The 21814-nt window shown below is 32.3% G+C and overlaps 1 protein-coding gene across 2 annotated transcripts; it reads right to left on the bottom strand.

The window, feature by feature from the left end:
- Window positions 1–1365: 1365 nt before the first annotated feature.
- Window positions 1366–20964, bottom strand: LOC149728653 (SEC14-like protein 5). 2 transcript variants are annotated; one of them, XM_089888794.1, is made up of 20 exons: window positions 20805–20964; window positions 19867–20016; window positions 18585–18716; window positions 16870–16998; window positions 15720–15875; window positions 14947–15019; window positions 13451–13566; window positions 11117–11224; window positions 10611–10692; window positions 9974–10062; window positions 9242–9312; window positions 9016–9042; window positions 7813–8000; window positions 5952–6070; window positions 5264–5395; window positions 4690–4792; window positions 3831–3916; window positions 3065–3148; window positions 2125–2288; window positions 1366–1839 (listed from the first exon to the last, which is right to left on the bottom strand). In XM_089888794.1, the coding sequence occupies exons 1-20, from the start codon at window positions 20865–20867 to the stop codon at window positions 1761–1763; spliced, it is 2151 nt and encodes a 716-aa protein (XP_089744920.1). In that variant the 5' UTR covers window positions 20868–20964; the 3' UTR covers window positions 1366–1760. The 2 variants fall into 2 exon arrangements, with proteins under 2 accessions (XP_089744920.1, XP_089744921.1); XM_089888795.1 differs by lacking the exon at window positions 9016–9042.
- Between the last annotated feature and the right edge of the window lie 850 nt (window positions 20965–21814).

The following is a 21814-nucleotide window of genomic DNA, read 5'->3' on the forward strand; positions in this document are numbered from 1 at the left end:
GTTTTATATTTCTTTGAATGATTAAGTTTACTACGAAATAAGACGAAAAATCGATTAAAAGTGTCCCATCTTTCCCTATCTTACTGTATAGATATGTCTGAATACATTTGCGCAAACTTTGCCCTTGCGTTGATTTGGTGTGTACAAAGTCTACGTAGTAAAGACAAAATCAAACTGATTAATATTTAAACGAAACCACTGTACCGTACCTGCTATGTGTGTAAAATAATGGAATGTAACCGAAAAACGTCACATGCAAGCCAAAGTCCGAATTAGAACAACAATCAAAATATTATTCAATTGAAACACAGCTGTAGTGCGACCGTTTACAGTCGTGACACCGTTGCAGCACTAACACCCATATTACGAACAAATAATTACTTTAGTGAAAAACATAAAATAAAAATGCAGAATGGCCACATAGGTGGCACTCTAAAAAGTTTACTCAAATAAAAAAGGAATCGGTTAGATTAAATTAATACGTCTAACACGCTGAGGACTAAGTTTACGGCTACACAACTGACTCTGAAATGAACTGAAAAACGAACGCAATGCCAGACGAAACACAAAAAAACGAAGAAATGAAAATTGTAATTAGCGGGGAATGTGTAACACGCGTGCCGGTATTAACGCCCAACTTAGGGAATTTAGAATGACTCAGTAGTTTACATTGAATAAGAGCTTATCTTCATTATTAGATCTATAGAGTATGGTGGGAGAAGATGGGACACTTTTAGTACATAATATCCAAATTTCTTGATCGTGTTTTAAACAATTAACAACGGTCCATGGAGTCGTGTGGATATGGTTTTATAATTCCTTGAATGTTCTTTGTTTACTACCAATAGGACGAGGAAAAAGTGTCCCATCTTACCCACCCTATTATATAAAGTGACCATTTTGTATATAAACATGGACACCAAGTTACTCTATAGTCAATTTTCACATTGATACCATTTTCTGTTAAAACCGTACCGTTGTCTAGTTACCGTAACTAATATTCTGTGTCATCAAACCAGCGTTTTTTTGCGGTTACAATAAATCTATCCAATGTTTTTTTCCTTGTTTTAAAATATTTTTTGCTTTTGAGATACAGTAGGGTTGGGGAAGATGGGTAACCCTTTTATTCTATTTTTTGTCCTATTTGGAAGTAAACAAAGAACATTCAAAGAATTATAAAACCGTGTCCTCACGAATTCCATAGACCGTTGTTAATTCTTAAAACACGTGCAGGATATTTGGATATTATGTGCTAAAGGTGTACCATCTCCCCCCACCCTACTATATGACGTGGCATCCTTAATAAAATGTCGGAATTTTTGTCTAGTAATGCAATAGTAAATCACACTTTTATAATGCGTGTAATTTATAATGTTAATCTTTGAAAGTTTATTAAACACCAAGCAAGCAACCTTAAAACTGGGAAAACTCCCAAACCGATAATAAAATTGAAACCTTACAAACGTGTGCGGCGCAAAAACTCTTGGGTACGTCACAATTGATTAATTGTTACGTCGTAATTTCGATTTTAAGCTTCTAAAACAGCAATGCCTGTGACGAAACACTTGGCAGTAGACGTGAACACTGGTATATTAATTGCATAAAAACAACTAAGCCGACCCCGCTGAATCGGAGCAGTTTGGCTTGGTCCCGGTCTGGTCCGATTTAGCGGGGTTGGCTGTATTTTGAGTGAGGCATCTAATGGAATGATGTCATTTTTTACATCTCTGCAAGCAGTAAATACTTTGATGACGTCATCATCACGTCAGACTGGAACCTGTGACGTGGGAAAGTGCGGAGAAAGCACTTTGGCAAGATTCCAAACTTGACATCGAGCCTCTGTGAATGAAAAGTATAAATATATATGATGATTTTTATTATGACATATGTATAGTAAGGTGGGGTAAGTTGGGACATGTTTTTATCCGTTTTTCTGATCCAATTTGACAGTAAACACAGAAATTTTACAGAATTAAGTAACAAAAATGAGTTGTTAATCTTAATTGTTCAAAACAAGATAAAAAAATATAGATTTCAGTTGCTAACAATATTTACAGAATTAAATAAATCCAAAAAATTCATATCCCACTCCACAGTACTATGTGTTAAATCATAATAACTTACCTGAAGTTTTCAGAGGGCAAAAGCTCATGGTAGTAAATAACCTTGGACTTTGGATTGTGAGTGACTTGGTACAAGACATCTTGAACGGAAGTGGATTGAGGTGGATTGCCATGAAACTTCCATTGCATTACATAGGAACCAGCTTTCCTTGCTATGTGGGATCCCTGCAGTAATGATGGCGTGATAAAACATATAGTAAGGTGGGGCATGATGGGACACTTTTAGCACATGATATTTAAATGTTTTGAACAAGTTTTAAACAGGTAACAACGGTATATGGGAGTTATAAGGATACGGTTTTATAATTCTTTAAATGTTCTTTGTTTACTACCGAATGGGATGAGAAAATATATTGAAAAGGTGTCCCATCTTCCCCCACCCTAACAGATTTACAAAGATGGCATGATAAAACATATTTACAAATGATTGGTGATTAAACAAAGAATATATACACAATTTTATACTGTATTCCTGTGTTTTCTAAAATTAGTTAATTGTTAAAGTATGATTAGGAAATATGGGATATTATGTAACAGTATTCATCTTACCCAACAGTACTATGTTGTACAAAAACTGACAATATAGTAGGGTGGGGAAAGATGGGACACCTTTTCATTCTAATTTTACTTCCAATTTGGTAGTGAACAAAAACATTCCAAGAATTATGAAAACCGTATCCTCACGACTTCCACAGACCGTTGTTAATTCTTTAAAACCCGATCAGGCTACTTGGATATTATGTATTAAAGGTGTCCCATCTTCCCCACCCTACTATATAATTGTAAAGTAATCGCAGGACTAATTGTAAGCAAATAATACAGAACAAAAATTAGTTATAAATGTAACATTGTAACCACATGATAATAAGTATATAAAACATAATAAAAATGATTATAAATAAAACAACACATCATAATACATGATTGATGACGTCGCATACCTGTACACTCTCTCCTTCTCTGCATACAATACCGGATTCAACAAGTGTGTAATCTTTGCCCAATGTCATGTGTTTTCCTATCACCTATAATGAATGAAAGAAAGAAACTTATTTATTTCGCATGGCAAGGAAACAAAGTCCTCATCAGGGCAGTAGCGCAGTTTGTTAGCGTGCCTGCCCACAGGTAGTGGGTTCAAGGCTTTTCGTTGCTAATTATTATGGGTGTATGTGTCCTTGGGCAAGACACTTCGCGGCAATTGCTCCAACCCAGTGGTCACTAATGGGTTGTCCAAATTACAAGCCTCGCATTAAAAAAACTGAAAAAATCCTAAAAAACTAATCACCAACAAAGTAACATACATGGTAACTCGTAAGCTGGGACGAGGTGTATGAAACAGAACCTGTGTGTTTAACAACTGTCATTTTCTGGGCACGTGAGGGTAAAGTTCCATTCATTCATTATATTGGTGTTATGCTTCATAAACCTTATGGTTTGAGTTACCACGTATGTAAATTTGTAAATTAATATATTTGTGTGGATTTTTTTTTAATGCATGGCTGACAATTTAGATAACCCATAAAGAACCACTCGATTGGGGCAACTGCTGGCAATTGTTTTTCCTAAGCACACACACCCACAATGGTAGCAGCGATGAGCCTTGAACCTGTATTCTTTTGGCTGCAGGAGCCATGTGTAACCAACCCCGGTCCCGGGTCAACGACATAGAAAAATATGATGTCACAGCTGATGACATCATCACCCTACCTGTGTATTAAACGGGGCTTGTGGGTTACTGGCCGATGTGCTGTTAGAAATACCGGTGCATTGAACAGTGTCTTCTTGTATGGGACCTGTAATAACAATAGGTATTATTAATAATAAAATAGTATAGTAGGGTGGGGGAAGATGGGACACCTATAAAACATAATATCCAAACATCCTCATCGTGTTTTAAACAATTAACAACCGTCTATGGAATTCGTCAATATTGAGTTTTATAATTCTTTAAATGTCTTTGTTCACTATCAAATGTAGCAAGAAAATAGAATGAAAAGGTGGCCCATTTTCCTCCACCGTAATGTAATAACTTTTATATGTCTGTATGAATATTTATAGAACATTTAGAAATATTTTAAATGAAAAAACAGTATATATCGACAAAATAATAGTTGTTTATGATGTGTCAATGGAAGTAATTCGCTCAATCCTCGCATGGCGGATAAACAACAGTCGTTATAACACATGTTCTGTTTCATACACCTTGTGCTTTTTATGATGTGTGAATGTAACTTGCTTTATCCTCGCGTTACGGGGAAATGACAGTCTTTATAACAGGGGTGTTCTGTTTCATAGACCTCGCGCCAGCTTACAAGCTACCATGTATGTTATTTTGTAGGTGATTACGTTTTTGGGGATTTTTTCATTTTTTTTTAAATATGGCTGATAATTTGGACAACTCATTAGTGACCACTGGGTTGAAGCAATTGCCGACAAGTGTCTTACACAAGGACACATACGCCCACAATAGTAGCAGAGACGAGCCTTGAACCCATTATCTCCGGGTTGGAAGCAGATGCTCTTACTGTTTTGCGAGGGTGCTAATTATAAGATGTTTTATAATTACCAAGCTGACTGTTTGAATGAAACAGTGTGAAAATAACATCTCCTTTCAAGGAATCAAAATCCCAAGTAATAACTCCATCTCTTTCTGGCACCTCCACTACTACCTGTGTGATGTCATAATAAAAGCTGTTATGGCACAATGAATAAATGAATGAAATCATTTCGTCTCTTCGGTCACGGTAACGTAGCACGGGAAAATTTACAAAAGCAAAAAGACGGGTAGTATTGGTAAAACAACAGTTGTTAAACACGCTTATTGATAAAAAAAAAGAAATAATGTTCGTTACAACTTAAGTTAGATAGACAATAAAAGTTGTGATGTCATAATAAAAATAAATGATGTCACAAACAACAAATTTATTAAACTTTAAAAAAAAAAAAATTTAACAAAAAACTCTGACATTAATAACATTGGCACCTAACTTTTATAAAAGCAGACACACAATAAAACAAATTTCAATTTATTGGCAGTCATGTTTATTAATTAAACAAGTGCAGAAAATTCCGGTGAAGGCTGCCAGTGCCACCCTGCCACCCCAGGTTTGGCGCCTATGCTTATGATGATAATGCATTACCTCATGAGGTGCTCCCTTTAGTACATTAGCCGATTTATAAATGGTGTCTTCCCACAAAGCAATACCGTCTCCTTTTTCCCACTCTGTCTTATAAAGTGACTTAGGCACGGGACCGCCATCAGGAATTTCACACTAACATAGATATCTCATTAATATATCATTCGGATGCATTATTTGTATAATATGTAAAATGGTCCCCAATTGGAAATAATTAGACATGTTATTTTTAATTTTTGATAAAATTAAAAAAAAAGTAATTTAATTTAAAAATATGAGTTAAGTTTAAGTTAACCTTCTATAAACCGGCACTGTGGCTCAGTTGTTTAGGCGCCCGCATCGAAAACCAAAGTGTCCTCGACAGCAGTGTTACTGTTGCGCGTATGTGTCCTTGGGCAAGACACTTAACGTCAATTGCTCCAACCCAGCGGTCACTAATGGGTTGTCCAAATTATAAGCCATACAAAAAACAAAAATCAAACACAAAGTTGAAAAGTGTGGTACTTGGAAAGCCCACGAGAATAAAAAATATGTGTCCGAGTGCGATGTCACCAGTGGCACAAAGAACTTGAATAGGCTTTCCGGGTGTTGGGGTAATGGTCCAAATCTGGACTAAATCCCAGGTCCTTGGCAAGGACCTCACCCATAAAGAATAAAAAAAACGTTCCTAAATTTTGCTTTTTTTACCAACCTTGCATGGTCCGCCAAGAAACTCCGGGATAAATTCTTGTGGTATATAATCGACCAACCCCCCAGCACCCATGTAATCCGTGCCCGTGTACATCATGAATTTTGAACTGGTTTTCTCATCTAATAGAAATCATATTATATTATTTTGTGTGGGGAGTCATTATATTATAAAAGTCTTAAAATTTTTATAGTGGTAATATAAAACAGTGACACATGATATGTTGCTTTTTTATCTGTATTTTTACATTGAATGAATAAATGTAACTTACTTTATCCTGGCGTGGTTGAAAGACGGAAGTCGTTATAACACGGGTGTTCTGTTTTATACACCTTGCGTGCCAGCTTACGAGTTACCATGTATGTTACTTTGAGGGTGATTATTATTTTTTTTTGTTTTTTTTTTATGTGTGGTTGATTTGTGCAATTATAACAGTCATTCTCAATTTCAGGGTCATTACTCAAAAGTGTGTGTAGTTTTGATTTGGTTAGGTCACAGACTTTTTTAAGTAGGATGCCAAATTGTCTTTTTATTTCATTTTATCTTTAAATGTGTCAAATATAGTCTTGGAAACAGTGATCAAAATTATGCTGGTTTCAGTTTAAAAATATGTGCCTAATTGTTTTTTCATTTCGTTTTACCTTTAAAATATGTGAACGAAAAAATTAATCAGAGTTAAAATAAAAAAATGTAACTGTATCACATTTTGATTTCATCATTTAATTAAAATGTTCTGGACTGTACATTTTGAGATTCAATCTTTTTTAGCATTTATTTTGCAAAATATTTATTTAGTTTTTATGCTGGTAATTTTTGTTTAATATTTTGGTCACGGTACAAAAAAGTTATTGGAATATTTGATTACTTTTGGGTTGAAAAATATTTTACTTTCACAAAAAGAAAGTTTAAAACAAGGCTAATGGAAAATTACATAACTTTGTCGTGTTAACTCATCAAACCTGTTGCATGTGTTGTTATTTTAATCCCTTAGTCATGGAGTGACCTTTATGATGTCACAATGCATGATAGATGGACAGACAGCAGGCATGTGATGAGTCATAATAATATTAAAACAGAACACCAAGAAAAATATGTATATAGTAGGGTGGGGGAGACAGGACACCTTTAGCACATAATATTAAAATACCCTGATCGTGTTTTAGGCAATTAGCAACGGTCTATGGGGGTTGTGAAGCTAGTTTTATAATTCTTTGAGTGTTTTTTGTTTTCTACCAAATGGGAAGAGAAAGTAAAATGAAAAGATGGACCATCTATCCCCACCCTACTATATATATATAGGGCTCAAATGTGATCTAAGATTCCTCATTAGCTTCTAAAAACCTAAACAACCTCTATATTATTTAACGTGAAGGGTTCGAAAGTTTTAGATTAAAATTTGGTAGCAAACATTTTTGAAAGCCCAGCATATGAACGTAAACAAAAAAACAACTTTCTTAAAAATTTGATTAAAAAGTACCACCAAAGTTCCAAAAAAATAAACAGTCCCTGAAAAAACATGCGAAATTGGACCGCTGGAGTAAAAAAACCCTACAACAATGCAAGGGGTGTTCTTTAAAAAAAATGACACTCAAGGACTCAACTACAGCAGTTTGATTTCACAGGATTTTTTCACAGACTATTTTATTTTGGTAGTACCTGGAGACCAAATCGAAAAAAAAAATTTTTTAGCTGGTATGTAGGGCTTTCAAAAGTGTTTTGGTACCAACTTATTTTAATCTTCTAAAAAAACTTCTCGTGACTCTTAGCGGTAAATAATAAAATACATGCAGTACTTCGTGAAAAATTAGACCCCAGATTAGCAAGTCTTGCTTTACGATATAGAAATAATATAAAACAAACCAACCAATGAAAGGGCTGATAAGCGTCCATAAAACAGGGAACACCCTCGGCGACCTGACGATCAACAACCTTGACATTGTTTCCGGATAGTTAGCTTCGATAACTTCAATAATACGAAGCAGGGCCTGCACACCAGGTCTCCATAGATGTCTCATATTTAAACCTTCTAAATCGACGATGCATGTCCAAGAACTGGCGAAAATAAAAAAATTAAAATAAAAAGAAGTTTTAAAAATTTCATAATTCTTTTTTATATATAGTCGGGTGGGGGAAGACGGGGGACCTTCAACACATATAGTAGAGTGGGGGAAGATGGGACATATTTTTATTCCATTTTGTCATCCCTTTTTGTAGTAAACAAAGAACATTCAAAGAATTATTAAACCGTATCCTTACGACTCCAATAGACCATTGTTAATTGTTAAAAAAACGATTGGGATATTTAGATATTATGTGCTAAAGGTGTCCCGTCTTCCCCCACCTTACTATAATATTCAAATATCGTGATCGTGGTTTAAAAAAAAACAGTCTATGGGAGCTGTGAGGATACGGTTTTATAAATCTTTGAATGTTGTTTGTTTACTACTTAATTCAACGAGAAATTAAAGTTAAACGTTCTCATCTTTTTCCACGCTACTATATATATATATATGTATTTTTTTTAATATTGATTGAATTTAGATTAGATTTATCTTAAGATTTGTGGTGTAAGCACACAATGTATAACTGCCAAACAAGATAGAGAGATAATGGTTAAATAATATGGGGCACTGTTACATCATAAAAAAGCCATGCGTAACAGCCAATCATGTTAATATCTTGTGTGATGTCACAATAGCATATTGTCAAGGCCTGTTACATCACAAATGGTCCATGCAATTTTTTAAAGACAGAAATTCGAAATGCAAAAATTTGAATTCTGATAACTTATGGTAATTGATTGTGTTAAAAATTCAAATTAATCCGAAACTTGTATATTCTAGTTTAGTCTGTAAGTTCTGCATTTGTGTAAACTGTAAACAGTACAGTAAGAATAGGCAAGCAAGTTTTTGCAAAGCTCTATTTGTGTGCGCAGTGCGCAATGTGTGCAACATGGGCAGAACAGAGTGCGCGTATACTCTACAGAAGAATAATTAGCGCAAGCAAGAGGAATTTCCCAAGCTTTTTGTTTAAAACTTAAACCAGGTCATGCAAACCCCCATATTACCTTATATGGCAATCCACTACTCCGTTACTACAACATAAAACAACAATCATGTCGATCACGAGATTAATTTACAACGATTATGTCACTTTTTTCACAATTTCATGACATTTTTCACAATATTATGACAATTTCGATCACGAGATTAATTTACAACGATTATGACATCATAGACTTGATTGTTACGACACAGAGTATTAATTGATGACAAGATAATCCTTATTGTTACCTCATAGGCTTGTTTTTCTGTATAGACGCTTCTCGACATTTCAGCAACCCTTGTTCCATTATGTATAAGACCTTTAACATAGAAACAATATGTCCTAACATAAATATATTATAAAAAGTAGTTTTGCTACAACATAAATAAATATAAAAATATAGTCCTATGGGGGAAGATGGGCACATTTGGCACTTATTGTCCAAATACCGTGATCGTGTTTAATTCGGCAATTATCAACGGTCTATGCGAGTCGTGAGGATACAGTTTCATAATTCTTTGAATGTTCTTTGTTTACTACGAAATGGGACAAGAAAATAGAATGAAAAGGTGTCCCATCTTCCCCCACCCTACTATATTATAAAAAGTAGTTTTGTCACAAAACAAAATAATTTTTTTTCAATAACAACAAAACATTGAATTCTAATAGATTATTATTTAACTAAAAATTACACGAACCCATTCATGTCACTAATGCTTAAATTACAGAAAAAAATCACGTGGTAACTCGTAATCAGGCACAAATAACTGGTAACTCGTAATCAGGCACAGACTGTATGAAACAGAACACCCGTGTTATATTACGTACAGATACATTACGTTCATTACAAACCACGAGTCTGTACAATAACAGGTAATTAAATGAGTTTGAATACAAACACAACAGCGTATTATATGACACAATTGTTTTAATTGCCTATGTCGTATTAAAATTGTGTTTTATTTGCATCAAACACTTACATGTTTTAGTATTTGTTCTTCCCCTGCAGCTTTTAACAAACCTTTAGTGTCCATTTGCCCCAAACGTAGCACGTAAATTGGCCGAGAATCTGCATATGACATCATAAAGTTATTAATTATGACATTATACAAATATTACCACATTAGACGAAACATGCATTCGCTGAGTTACATGCATAGTAGGGTGGGAGAAGATGGGACACCTTTAGCACATATTACTCAAATATTCTGAAAGTTTTTAAACAATTAACAACGGTCTATGAGAGTCGTAAGGATACGGTTTTATAATTCTTTCAAGGTTTTTTGTTTACTACCAAATAGGACAAGAAAATATAAAGAAAAGTTGTCCCATCTTCTTTCACTCTACTATATATTAAAGCATGTTTCTGTTTTTTAATATCAATAAAATCTTTACAGTTTTTAACCCAGTTGAAAAGTTTTGCAAATTTTTATGACTGACACATATTTCGGTGTTAATTTAACTTAGAAATAGCTTGCAAAGTAACTTTCTTGGCAAAACTGTTTTTTCTTAAAGCGAATAAGTCTTAAAATAATTTCCCACCGCTAAATCAGATCCTATAGACATCACATATACATGCGGCAATTAAATATAGAAATAATATATATATATATATACCTATTGCATGGTAATGCCATCCTCCAATGTAATATTCCTCAAATAATGGTGGTGGGCTCCAATTCGTGAGGATTTTATCCACCTTTGTTAAATATGGGGTTAATATTATGTAATTAGGTGTAAGTAATAAGTGTAACAAAACAATAAATATATGAAAAATGTAAAATATATACATCATTAAAAAAATATGAGTGTTTTCTGTCATATTTTCTGTACAAAACCAAATTTAGCATTTTTTTGACATTTTCTGTACAAAACTATGTTGTAGCATTTTTAAAAATTTTATGTACAAAATTGTATTTTAGCATTTTTTCTGTATTTTACTTAAACTATATTTTAAGTAATAAATATACAAATAAATGGTAAATATAAAATACATCTTGAGAAAAAAATTATAAGAGTTTTATGTCATATTTTCTGTAAATTAAACAATGTTTTATCTTTTTTTTATGAACATTATTTAAACTATATTTTTCATTAAAAACAAAGTGTAGCATTTTGCCCACCTGATGTTGTTTTCTCCATGAAAGAGACTGACAAAGAATTTCTTTGGACTTTTCGAAATGAAAATCTCTTGAACGAAGAAATCTTAGGATGTGTTCATCTCTTGGTATCTATAGAAACAATATAAGTCATTTAATATTTATTTAATATGTTTAATATTTGTAAGTCATTCTTGATTCTATAAAAGTTGAATATTTATAATTATAACTCATTCATATGGTTAATTTTATACATTTTTTAGGTTTTTTTAAAATAGGTAATATTTTTATGGGTTATTTAATATGGGTAAATTCATATATTTTTCGCAAAGAATGTATAATAACGTAAATATAAGCTATTTTCCGTCTCCCCACAAAAGAAAGGCTTTTGGACACAAAATGGCGACATATGGACATGGACTACCCAGTGTTTTATGACTATGCTAAAAGAGGATGTTCTACAGCACAGTACACCAAAGGAATTGCTTGTCAGAGTTGGCACGAACCAATAATTTTCAAATTACCTTAAAAGTGTTTTGTGCAGCTTAACTTTGTACTTAAGAGTTTAAATTAATTTTCAAAATAGATCACTTTCATAAATTATTAATTTAAGCTTTTAAAATAAGCTAAAACAGCTTTGTAAACAGAGGGTGTAACCTCTAAGTGACACCGGTCATCTATTCATAGATACACTTTTTGCTTGCCATGTATTGAATGTAGCTAACTTTATCCTCGCGTGGCCGGAAACAACATTCATTAAACACGGGTGTTCTGTTTCATACACCTTGTGCCAGCTTACGAGTTACCAAGTATGTTACTTTTTTGGTGTATTAATACTTTTTAAAGGGTGGTGTGATTCTTACAGTATAGAACTGAACATATTTATCATTAAATTAAACAGATATATTACTTTTACACCGTATTAATAACCTTATAAACAGATATATAATTAAAGTAAGCTACTAAACCGGATAAAATATGGGTTTACAGCGAAATTTAAAAAAATATTAGGCATTTAATAAAGCATGAATTAAAAAAATTTGAATAGAGATAGAAACAATAACAGCAACATACCAGAAAAAGTTTTTTAACTTTTAAAACAGACAACCAAAATACACTGCCTATGAAGTTGTACTTTAAGTATTTTGAACAGAAATTTAAATTGAACAAAATAAGACTTTAACGTTATACCAACAGCAACTAGAGCAACATGGTAACAATGTTTTTGGTAACCATATCATTAAAATTGGTCAATAAAAATTAACCACAATGACATTAAAGGCAGACAATAGGCCGTTCCTTAAAACGCTTGATACAACAATGGTCTAAAACATTTGGTAAATAACACGGGTGGGTTGAATAAATAGCTGTGTATGATTGAAAGCAAATATTTCACACCAACATAGCATGTTGATCAATATTGTGTAGCAGATTATGTTAGCCCATATGGAAAAGCTATATATATAGTATAGTGGAAAAAAATGGGACAAATTTTCATTCTATTTTCTCGTCCCATTTGGTAGTAAACAAAGAACTTTCAAAGAATTATAAAACCGTTTCCTTACGACTGCTACAGACCGCTGTTAAATGTTTAAAACACGATCGTGATATTTGGATATTATGTGCTAAAGCTGTCCCACTTATCCCTATCCTACCATATAGCAAATTTGGTTACATAAGTTTCGCATGCCATTGGTAAAACAATAAATCAGAATAGTCGTAATATACTTTTTGCTTGGGTAATGAGCTAATCTTGGCCTAAATCCAATGGCCCTGCTTGGCTTAAGAAATTATATAGAATTGCTTATTTAGGGTAGACACGCTGTAGTCTGGCGACGTGATCAGTGACTTAGGCACTTGTAAGTAAACACCTTAAACAAAAAAATTGTTTTCGATGCTAGATATTGAAATCAATATTACATTTTCAAAGATTCCTCCAGCCCAGTGGTTACTAATGAGTTATAGCACTCTGGGTAATTGCATAACACCCAAATTTTGGCCTAAATCTCAAACATTGCTACGACCGAGTGGTCACTAATGAGTTGTAGCACCCTGGGTGGCAATGTAACAGCCAAAATGTGGCCTAAATCTTAGATCCCATGCCACACTGTAGTACAGAGTCTCATTTAATTAGTAAAGTTTAATGAATATCCGTATATATTAGGGTGGAAAAGACGGCACACCTTTAGCACATTAAATCCAAATATCTTGATTGTGTTTTTACAATTACCAACAATCTTTGGAAGTCGTTAGAATACGTTTTTATAATTCCTAATGTTTTCTGTTTACTACCAAATGGGAAGATGAAAATAGATTGAAAAGTTGTCCCCTCTTCCCCCACCGTACCATATAACCCACCTTGCCGTTATGTGTATCTGCCAACCATTTTCTAAGTTGGATTAGTTTGCTTTCTTCCAATGGCTGCAAAACGCCCAAGTTATGTTCAATGTATTCTTCTTCAAGGTTGGCAGTGCCTGGCAACAATTTAAACATAAATCACTCGAAATAATGACAGCGACAGGGGAAACTTTATTAAAACCTCTGCATATAAAATGTTGCAGAAAAAATGTTTAAGTAAAATTGAAACTTTTGCATATAAAATGTTGCAAAAAATTAAAAAAAATATATTTTAGCAAAAGTTAAAACTTTAGACTAGAAAAAGCTGCAAAAATGTTTCTGGAGGTTATTAAAGGTCATATCCATGGTTAAAGGTTAATACAGGTCAGGTGAAGAAAGAGGCAGAGGTTGTTGAAGGTCACATATACAATTAAGGTTACTAAAGGTCATGGATTCAAGGTCTCAGATGTTAATGGGGGTCATGAGTTTGGTTTTCAATAGAAATTACGCAAAACATGTTTTGAATGGAAGTAGCACATATATAGTAGGGTGGGAAAAGATGAGACCCCTTTTTATTTTATTTTCTTATCTTATTTAGTAGTAAACAAAAAACATGTAAAGAATTATAAAACCGTATCCTCACGACTCCCACACCGTTGTTTATTGTTAAAAATAAGATCAGGATATTTAGATATAATGTGCTAAACGTGTCTCATCTCATCCCACAGTACTATATAAATGCTAACTTCAATAATAGAGTATATTTAATCAATGAATTACACAGATTTGCGCTGAATAAAATTTACGAAAAACAATTTCACAGCTAGAAATTTAAAAAAAATTCTAAACGTCATAGAAATTAAGCATTTCACCCACATAATGGTATATTTACTTATGTATTTGACCTAAATATGTTATATTACTTTCATTAGTGAGGTCCTATAGTGTGGCACACAATGTGACTTAAGATTTATGCCAGAGGTGGCCCATTAACCCGTGTATTAACAAGAAATCAATTGTTCTTAAGTTACAGCAAGCTAACCAAGTCATAGCTGGTCATAAGGACTACACATGTTGTACCAGGAAATAATGACACAGATAGCATTGCCCTGACTCAGTGGAAAAAATGGGGCAACTAAGCCATTTATTTGAAAAAAACAAACCTTTTTAAAAATCTAGCTAAAATTTTTATAAACAAAGTTAGAATTACGATATTTTTTTGGTCCATAGTGTTCAAATTAACACATATAAATATTATACACAAGGCAAAATAAGGGTTTAAGTATACAGTAGGATGGGGGAAGATGAGACAACTTTTCATACTACCAAATTTTGTGTTCCATTTGGTAGTAAAAAAAAGAACATTCAAAAAATTATAAAACTGTATCCTCAGGAATCCTATAGACTGTTGTTAAATGTTTAAAAACCAACGATCAGGATATTTAGATTTTATGTGCTAAAGGTGTCCTATCTTACCCAAGACTACTATATAAATATTATTTCTATGTTTTACGAACCTTTTTTATTCCTGTCACTTGGTGGCTCATCGCACACAGAGGAAAACGAGGAACAACGACTTCCATCGTTCAACTGTGATAATCAATCATTGTTATGATAATGATGTCATTTAGTTTTTTTTTAGTAATATACACACAACTATAATGACAAGTATATCTAACAATTTAAAATTTGACCTATGAAACAACTTTTTTCCATGTTTTCATGTTTTGATATGGGAAAATTTTGCTAGCATTCTATAAGCCCCTTTTATTTATTTTTTTGCAAAAAGTTTTATGTCATGTAATGTTTGCTAATAATTTTTAGCTATAAGGGTTGCAGAACTTATTAAAATTGTGATATTAATATAACAATTCGAAAAATGATGATTTTACAGTCAAAGACTCCTAAAATATGGTTGCAACTTATATATAAACTGAGATATTAATTTGGTGTAACATAAAACTGTGATATTAATTTTGGTTTAAAAGAAAACTGGTGTAACATTGCAAAAAGAGTTTAAACTTATAGTTGTCAAACATAGAAACCTTATTGATAAACAAGATGAATGTAAAACATTTCGACTTGTTTGCATTAACACCAGCAATGTAAAACTCATTTTAAAGTGTAAAACTCGTATGATAAAAGTTAAAACGTAAAAGTTATTTAAAAAAAATATGATATGATGTCATGAAAAAAAATGTCATGTAATCCAAAAGTTTGGGTGACGGTCCCCAACATTACATCTAAGACACTGCCTACCAAAAGTAAACGTTGTCCAAACATTTGTTACCTCAGTCAAATCTTCCTGTAAAGTGTTTGATGAAGCCGAACTATTTCCTACAGTTGGCGATTTAACCAAATGGGGATTTTCCTCTGCCCAAGTTGGTATATAGGTCACCCCTTCAGCTTGAATTTCGTTCAAATAATATTCGATAATTTCTTTTCCCTGGTGTAACAAAAGTTAAAAAATAAACAAGGTAATAATAAGAACACAGAACTCATAAATTATTCATGGGTTTTAGACTAAAAACTATTAAAAAACCTAAAGCGATCGCAAGTTAATCAACATGCTTGTGATTTTTGTGAATATAACAAGCTCAAAGCATTATGATTATTTAAAATTTATAAATTATTAAAAATTTAGGTTTATTTTAGAACTACTATATTACTTTATGGTAAAATAAGTGTAATTCTCACCATAGGTTCTCACTATAGGCTCTGGAGACAGTATAAAAATCAAATTCAAAAAATATATTATGCATATTAGCTACAATTGGAACTTTTTAGATCATAGGCTTTACGCAAACTTTTGTTTCCATTAGAAGTTTAATTTTATAATAATTAAACATAAGTGGCTTAATTGCCTGCTAGGTGTAGCGACCACGCTTATTTTATTCAAATTAAATGTAAATATATTTTTAACTCTATGCATGTTCTAAAAACCGTTGTTTTGTCGCTATATTCTATTCTTTCGTTTAAAATATTTATAATCTTAGCTGACATAATCGAAGGGACAAACAAAGTTAATACAGTATTATAATGTTATTATTATTAGACCTACATTCTTAAATTTTAATTTTCTTGTAGGCTTATCTTATGTAGACAGTAGCACAGCCAAAAAAAACAAGGGGGGTGATTCAATCGGGGGTAGCAACCCTGCCCCACTTTTTTAAAAAAAGGAAATTAATTATCAAAAAACTTTTTTTCAAGAATTACAAAATTTTGTTACGCGGCTATTTCTGGCTGCGCCACTGTAGACTAATATATACCTATCAGACCAGTTTAAAAGAAATAAAGTAAAACACAAATAACAGACCGAAAGAACATTTAGACATTTCAAATACCAGGTATTTACCAGTGTTGTTTACTGTACAATACAGCTGATTTGCTTATAAAAATTAATATTAACTTTTGTACACCAAAAACCTATGCAAACTAACCTTTTTAATATTAGCAGCATATTGTTTCATTGCAAGTTTTTCAACTGAGGATTCAAAACCAAAAAAGGATTTAATTTCCATCGTGGCCGATTGTTCGAAGCAAGTCCAATTTGGATTGTCAGGATGCACCTGGTGTGGAAATGAAATATTGAACCAAAAGATATTACTCAATAATATTTTAGTCGCTCATCCAGTACAAAAACAAAGTATATTTCTAATGTTTTATTTGCTATACAACGAAACTTCATCAGGGAATATAATGCAACAGTACACGCAAGCGAAAAACAGGAAGAGGGGGGGGATTATTGCGGAAAATGATAAATAGAGTGTTTCAAAGGAATTGTGGGCGTATGTGTCTTTGCACAAGACACTTCACGCCCATTTCTCCAACCCAGTGGTCACTAATAGTTGTTTAAAATTGTCACTCATACTCCATACAGAAAAAAAACAGTCCACATAGTTACATATGAGGTAAATCATAAAAGGGCAAGAATGTATTAAACAAAACATGTTATAACAACCCTGTTATAAGACCGTCGCTTCTCCCAAAGCGGGAATAAATATGAAACATGAGGATAATAAGTTACATTTATTCAATGAATTGTTATACGGCTAGTAGGTTCTTTAGTGTATTTGCACGTTACAAATTTCTAAATACGAATTTATTAGAAATTTAGGTTTAATTTAAATAGCCCTATATCATATAGTAAAATAAATGTAAGCATCACTGCAGGCAGATCAAATTTTGGGACAATAAAGATCAAATTCGAAACGCAGATTTTCTGTGCATGTTACCAACAATGGGAAAATGTGTTTATTGTTGCCATAGCCTTAACAAGCTATAGCTCTGACAAGATTCCTGTGTTTTGTTATTGAAAGCAAGTGTTATCTAAATAAGGAACCCAGTAACAGAACAACAACAACCCAGCTTCCGTGTCTGTAACGCAGTGGTTCCCTGTGCAAGTGATTCAAACAGGAAAACAAAAAGGGGACAGATGTTGTTGGGACGTGTTTGTACCAAAATGTGATATTCGTAAATAAGTGAAAAACATGACTAATGATGTCATGATTGGTGTATGATGTCACAAATAGAGAAAACACAACAATGACCCATATTATTTTTTTTTTTAATTTCACTTAAAAATGCTGCCTGAAAAATGGAAACTGTAAAGTAATTTGGCATTGGTATTTTAAAATTTTTTTAACTTGGCATGCAGATATAATATAAACAATTAAAGTTTCACCTCTGCCCTACTTAAGGCCTGTACAGAAAAGCTATTATCAGCACTACAGTACAGTAGCAGACTAATTGTATGTTCTTTAATAGGAACTTGATATTATTATATTAAGCACCTACAATCAACTAACTAACTACATACGGGAGTATCTAATTAAGAAATTTAAGTTTAAACTTAAAGATATTCAATATTTTAAATATATAGTAGGGTGGGGAAAGATGAAACACTTTAGCACATATTATCCAAATATCCTGATTGTGTTTTAAACAATTATCAACAGTCCATGGGAGTCGTAAGGATATAGTTTTATAATTCTTCGAGAGATTTTTGTTTACTACTAAATGGGACGAGAAAATAGAGTTAAAAGGTGACCCATCTCTCCCACCCTACTGTACATGTATTACAAATAGCACAATGCACATACAATGATGCAATGCATAAAGTGGCTTTAAAATAATTATTTAATTAAGTTCTTACTGTGTATTGACAAGTTTCATTCACAATCACTCTGCTTGAAAAGCTCTCGTTGTAAGCGGATATTTTTAACGAGCGTTCTTTTCTGTTCAGCGCGTTCTTCTGTACAAAGTAGATGTATTCAAACCCCACCATCTGAAATAAATCAATTCTTAATCCAAGGTTAAATCTAAATTTACCAGCCAATGGATCAATACAACACGTAATAACCATCACAATTAATGGAACCTGGGACCATTTTACAAATCATTACTCTAAATTGAAATGCCTTTTGCACACAACACGCATTTTTTAAACCAAGGGAAAAATAGCCTTTGGAAACCCTTTTGGTTTATTAAAATTAAAATATTTTGCTCTTTTTAAACCAAGGACGAAATAGCCTTTGCAAGCCGTTTTTAGTTTATTAAAATTGAAATATTTTTTCACACTAAACTAAGGGCGACAAAATGTGCCTTTGCAAGCTGTTTTTGCCTGTTAAAAATAAAACTATTATTCTGCACACAATATTTTTTTGTCAATATAGGTAAAACTTTGAAAACAGATCGCATGACAATATATACAGCACAACGATAGACTAAAACATCTGTTTAAGATATTGAACTCTCACAATTATTTAAATAATTAAAACAATATGCAAATTCCGAATTTTTCAATTTTATTTACCAAGATAGCAAATTCACAAAAAAAAACATAAAACTTCTAGCAACTAATATATTTAGTGTGTTTTGAAATGTGAATCTTTGCATTACAAAACATTTGATATATATATTATATAACCTATAAATACATAATTACTTTATAAAGATGTATTTTTGATTACCAAATAGTTAAAATATAGTTATATACATAATTACTTTTCAAAAGTGTATTTTTGATTACCAAATAGTTAAAAAAATATATATATATATATATATACAAAATTACTTATATAACCTATATATGCATAACTCCTTTTTTAAAGATGTATTTTTGATTATCAAATAGTTAAAATATAGTTATATATATATAATTACTTTATAAAGGTGTATTTGTGATTACCAAATAGTTAAAATATATATATATATATATATACAGAATTACTTTATAACGGTATATATTACCCACGAAGTAACATACATGGTAACTCGTGAGCTGGCACGAGGTGTTAAACCCGTGTGATAACGACTGTCGTTTTCCGGCCACACGAGGATAAAGTAAGTTACATTCATTCATTCATTCATTTATTCATATATCTTTAATTACCATTTAGTAAAAACATATATATATTATATCTATAAAACCTTACCCGTTTAAGAAACCTTGGAGCATCAATATTTAATTTACATCTTCGTTCAACTACATGAGTTGATTTATCTGGATTCTCAACGTCAGATAAAATTTCGCATCCAACAAAAACTGGGATCATATCACAAGTTGGAAAACGCTTCTCATATGCCTGGGAACAAACATGGTTCAGTTTAATAATGCTATTTTGGGATAATGGGCCAAATCTGGCCTAAATCCCAGGACCTCACCCATACAGAATAGAACAAGCAAGTTAAACTTGGTTTAAATAAAAAGATGGATTTTCGTTAAATTTGTTTATAAATAATTTTTTAAGCAAGCGGAAAAAAACTGTTGAACTGAATCAAAGATTGTTAAATTCAACACAATCAAAATTTTGTAAATCTGATTTAAAAAAATTTAGTCAGATTTAAAAAATGGATTTGTTGAACATATTCTGTTAAGCCTGGATTAAAGTTTGTTCAAATATTGTGGGTGATCGTTTACTTAGACCAGGGTTTGCTTTACTTAAATATTTATGTTGGTATGGGTTACCAGGTTAATTTGCACTTTAAAATATTTACTGCTATAATATTTAAAACTGTAAGCTCCGAAAAAGTATTTCTATTTATAGGCTATACAAAGAATAAAATTTCGAACAAAAACCTTTCGATTTTTATTATAAAAACATTGAATTGTTTGTGTGCTACAAAAATGTATATAAATATATATATATATATATATATGATATATCATGTATATAAGTACCAAAAATCAAACAAAAACGTTATCATACTTAATATGAAAATGTAAAATTATTTCCATAGGTTATTTATTAGCAATGGATAATCTGGTTTAAAAATTTTTAACCAATTGTTGACTTAAATATAGAGGTATTTATTTTAACCGGAATTCTAGCTTGATAATAAATATTTTTTCTAAAAAAGTTAGATTTCTTACCGCCATAACCATTTCAAATGGGTGTTTATAAACACGAACTGGTGATTGATACTGTTGGACCATTTTCCTAAGTTACAGTGTTTCACCAAGCTACTATAGTATATACAACTGAAAAGGGGTGTATAAAATTGAGTATGTTACAAATAAAAATATTGTGTACCAAACTACCAACTTTTAACGTCTGGGTTGAAATTAAAATCTTAAAATATACGAAATACTGATTAGATAGTGTAGTTCTAATATTGTTACAGCATATCTTAGCATTGGACAAGTTATGGTATTCACCAAATAAATTGTACATGGCACCTGTTACATGACAAAATCTGTGTCATATCGTAGATTCGTAGGTTGTATTTAACCGGCTAGCCTAAACAAAGTTACAAAAACCGCACCCAAACATTGCGCAATATTTCACCTAAATTTACCATATTTAGCTAAACTGTATTTAAGTTTTAAGTCGCATTTAACTGATTGGAAACTTGATACTTTTGAGGTAAAACTTGGTGACACCTTTCTCTAACATCTACACTACCGACTGAAGCGAATAAGAATACATTCTGGGCTTTTGTCTTTTTTCAATTGGACCGAAACGTATCGGACCGTGACGAACAGCTGATCGTGACGTCAGTGGAAATTTCCCTTCAATCAAAATATTAAGAACTTCCTTAACGTGATGCATCATTTGCACGTTTTTTTAAATCTCAAAATATTAATAGCAAAAAGCCTTACTTTAACTTAAACCTCTACGTATGTTTTGATGCTACAATTAATCGTTTTTCGGGCCTTAGCTCGGTATGCTGGCGCTGGCATCAAACTAAAGGGTATAATGAATGAATTGAACTTGTAACACGCTTGTTCCGTTTTATAAATCTTGTGCCAGCTTACGAGCTACCACGTATGTAACTTTGTGGGTTGTTATATATATCGTGGGGGAGGATGGGACACCTTTAGCAAATAAAATCCAAATATCCTGATGGTATTTGTAACAATTAACGACGGTACTATAGGAG

This window comes from Ciona robusta, chromosome 11, assembly GCF_009617815.1.
Source record: "Ciona robusta chromosome 11, ASM961781v2".
NCBI classification, from domain to species: domain Eukaryota; kingdom Metazoa; phylum Chordata; class Ascidiacea; order Phlebobranchia; family Cionidae; genus Ciona; species Ciona robusta.

Coding starts and splice junctions, on each gene's coding strand:
- LOC149728653 (XM_089888794.1), bottom strand. CDS start 20,867: ATGGTCCAACAGTATCAATCACCAGTTCGTGTTTATAAACACCCATTT. Junction 9,043..9,241: donor CAGAAAAACAAGCCTATGAG/GTAACAATAAGG, acceptor TTTATGTTGTAG/TAACGGAGTAGTGGATTGCC. Junction 8,001..9,015: donor GTAGTGGATTGCCATATAAG/GTAATATGGGGG, acceptor TATTTTCGCCAG/TTCTTGGACATGCATCGTCG.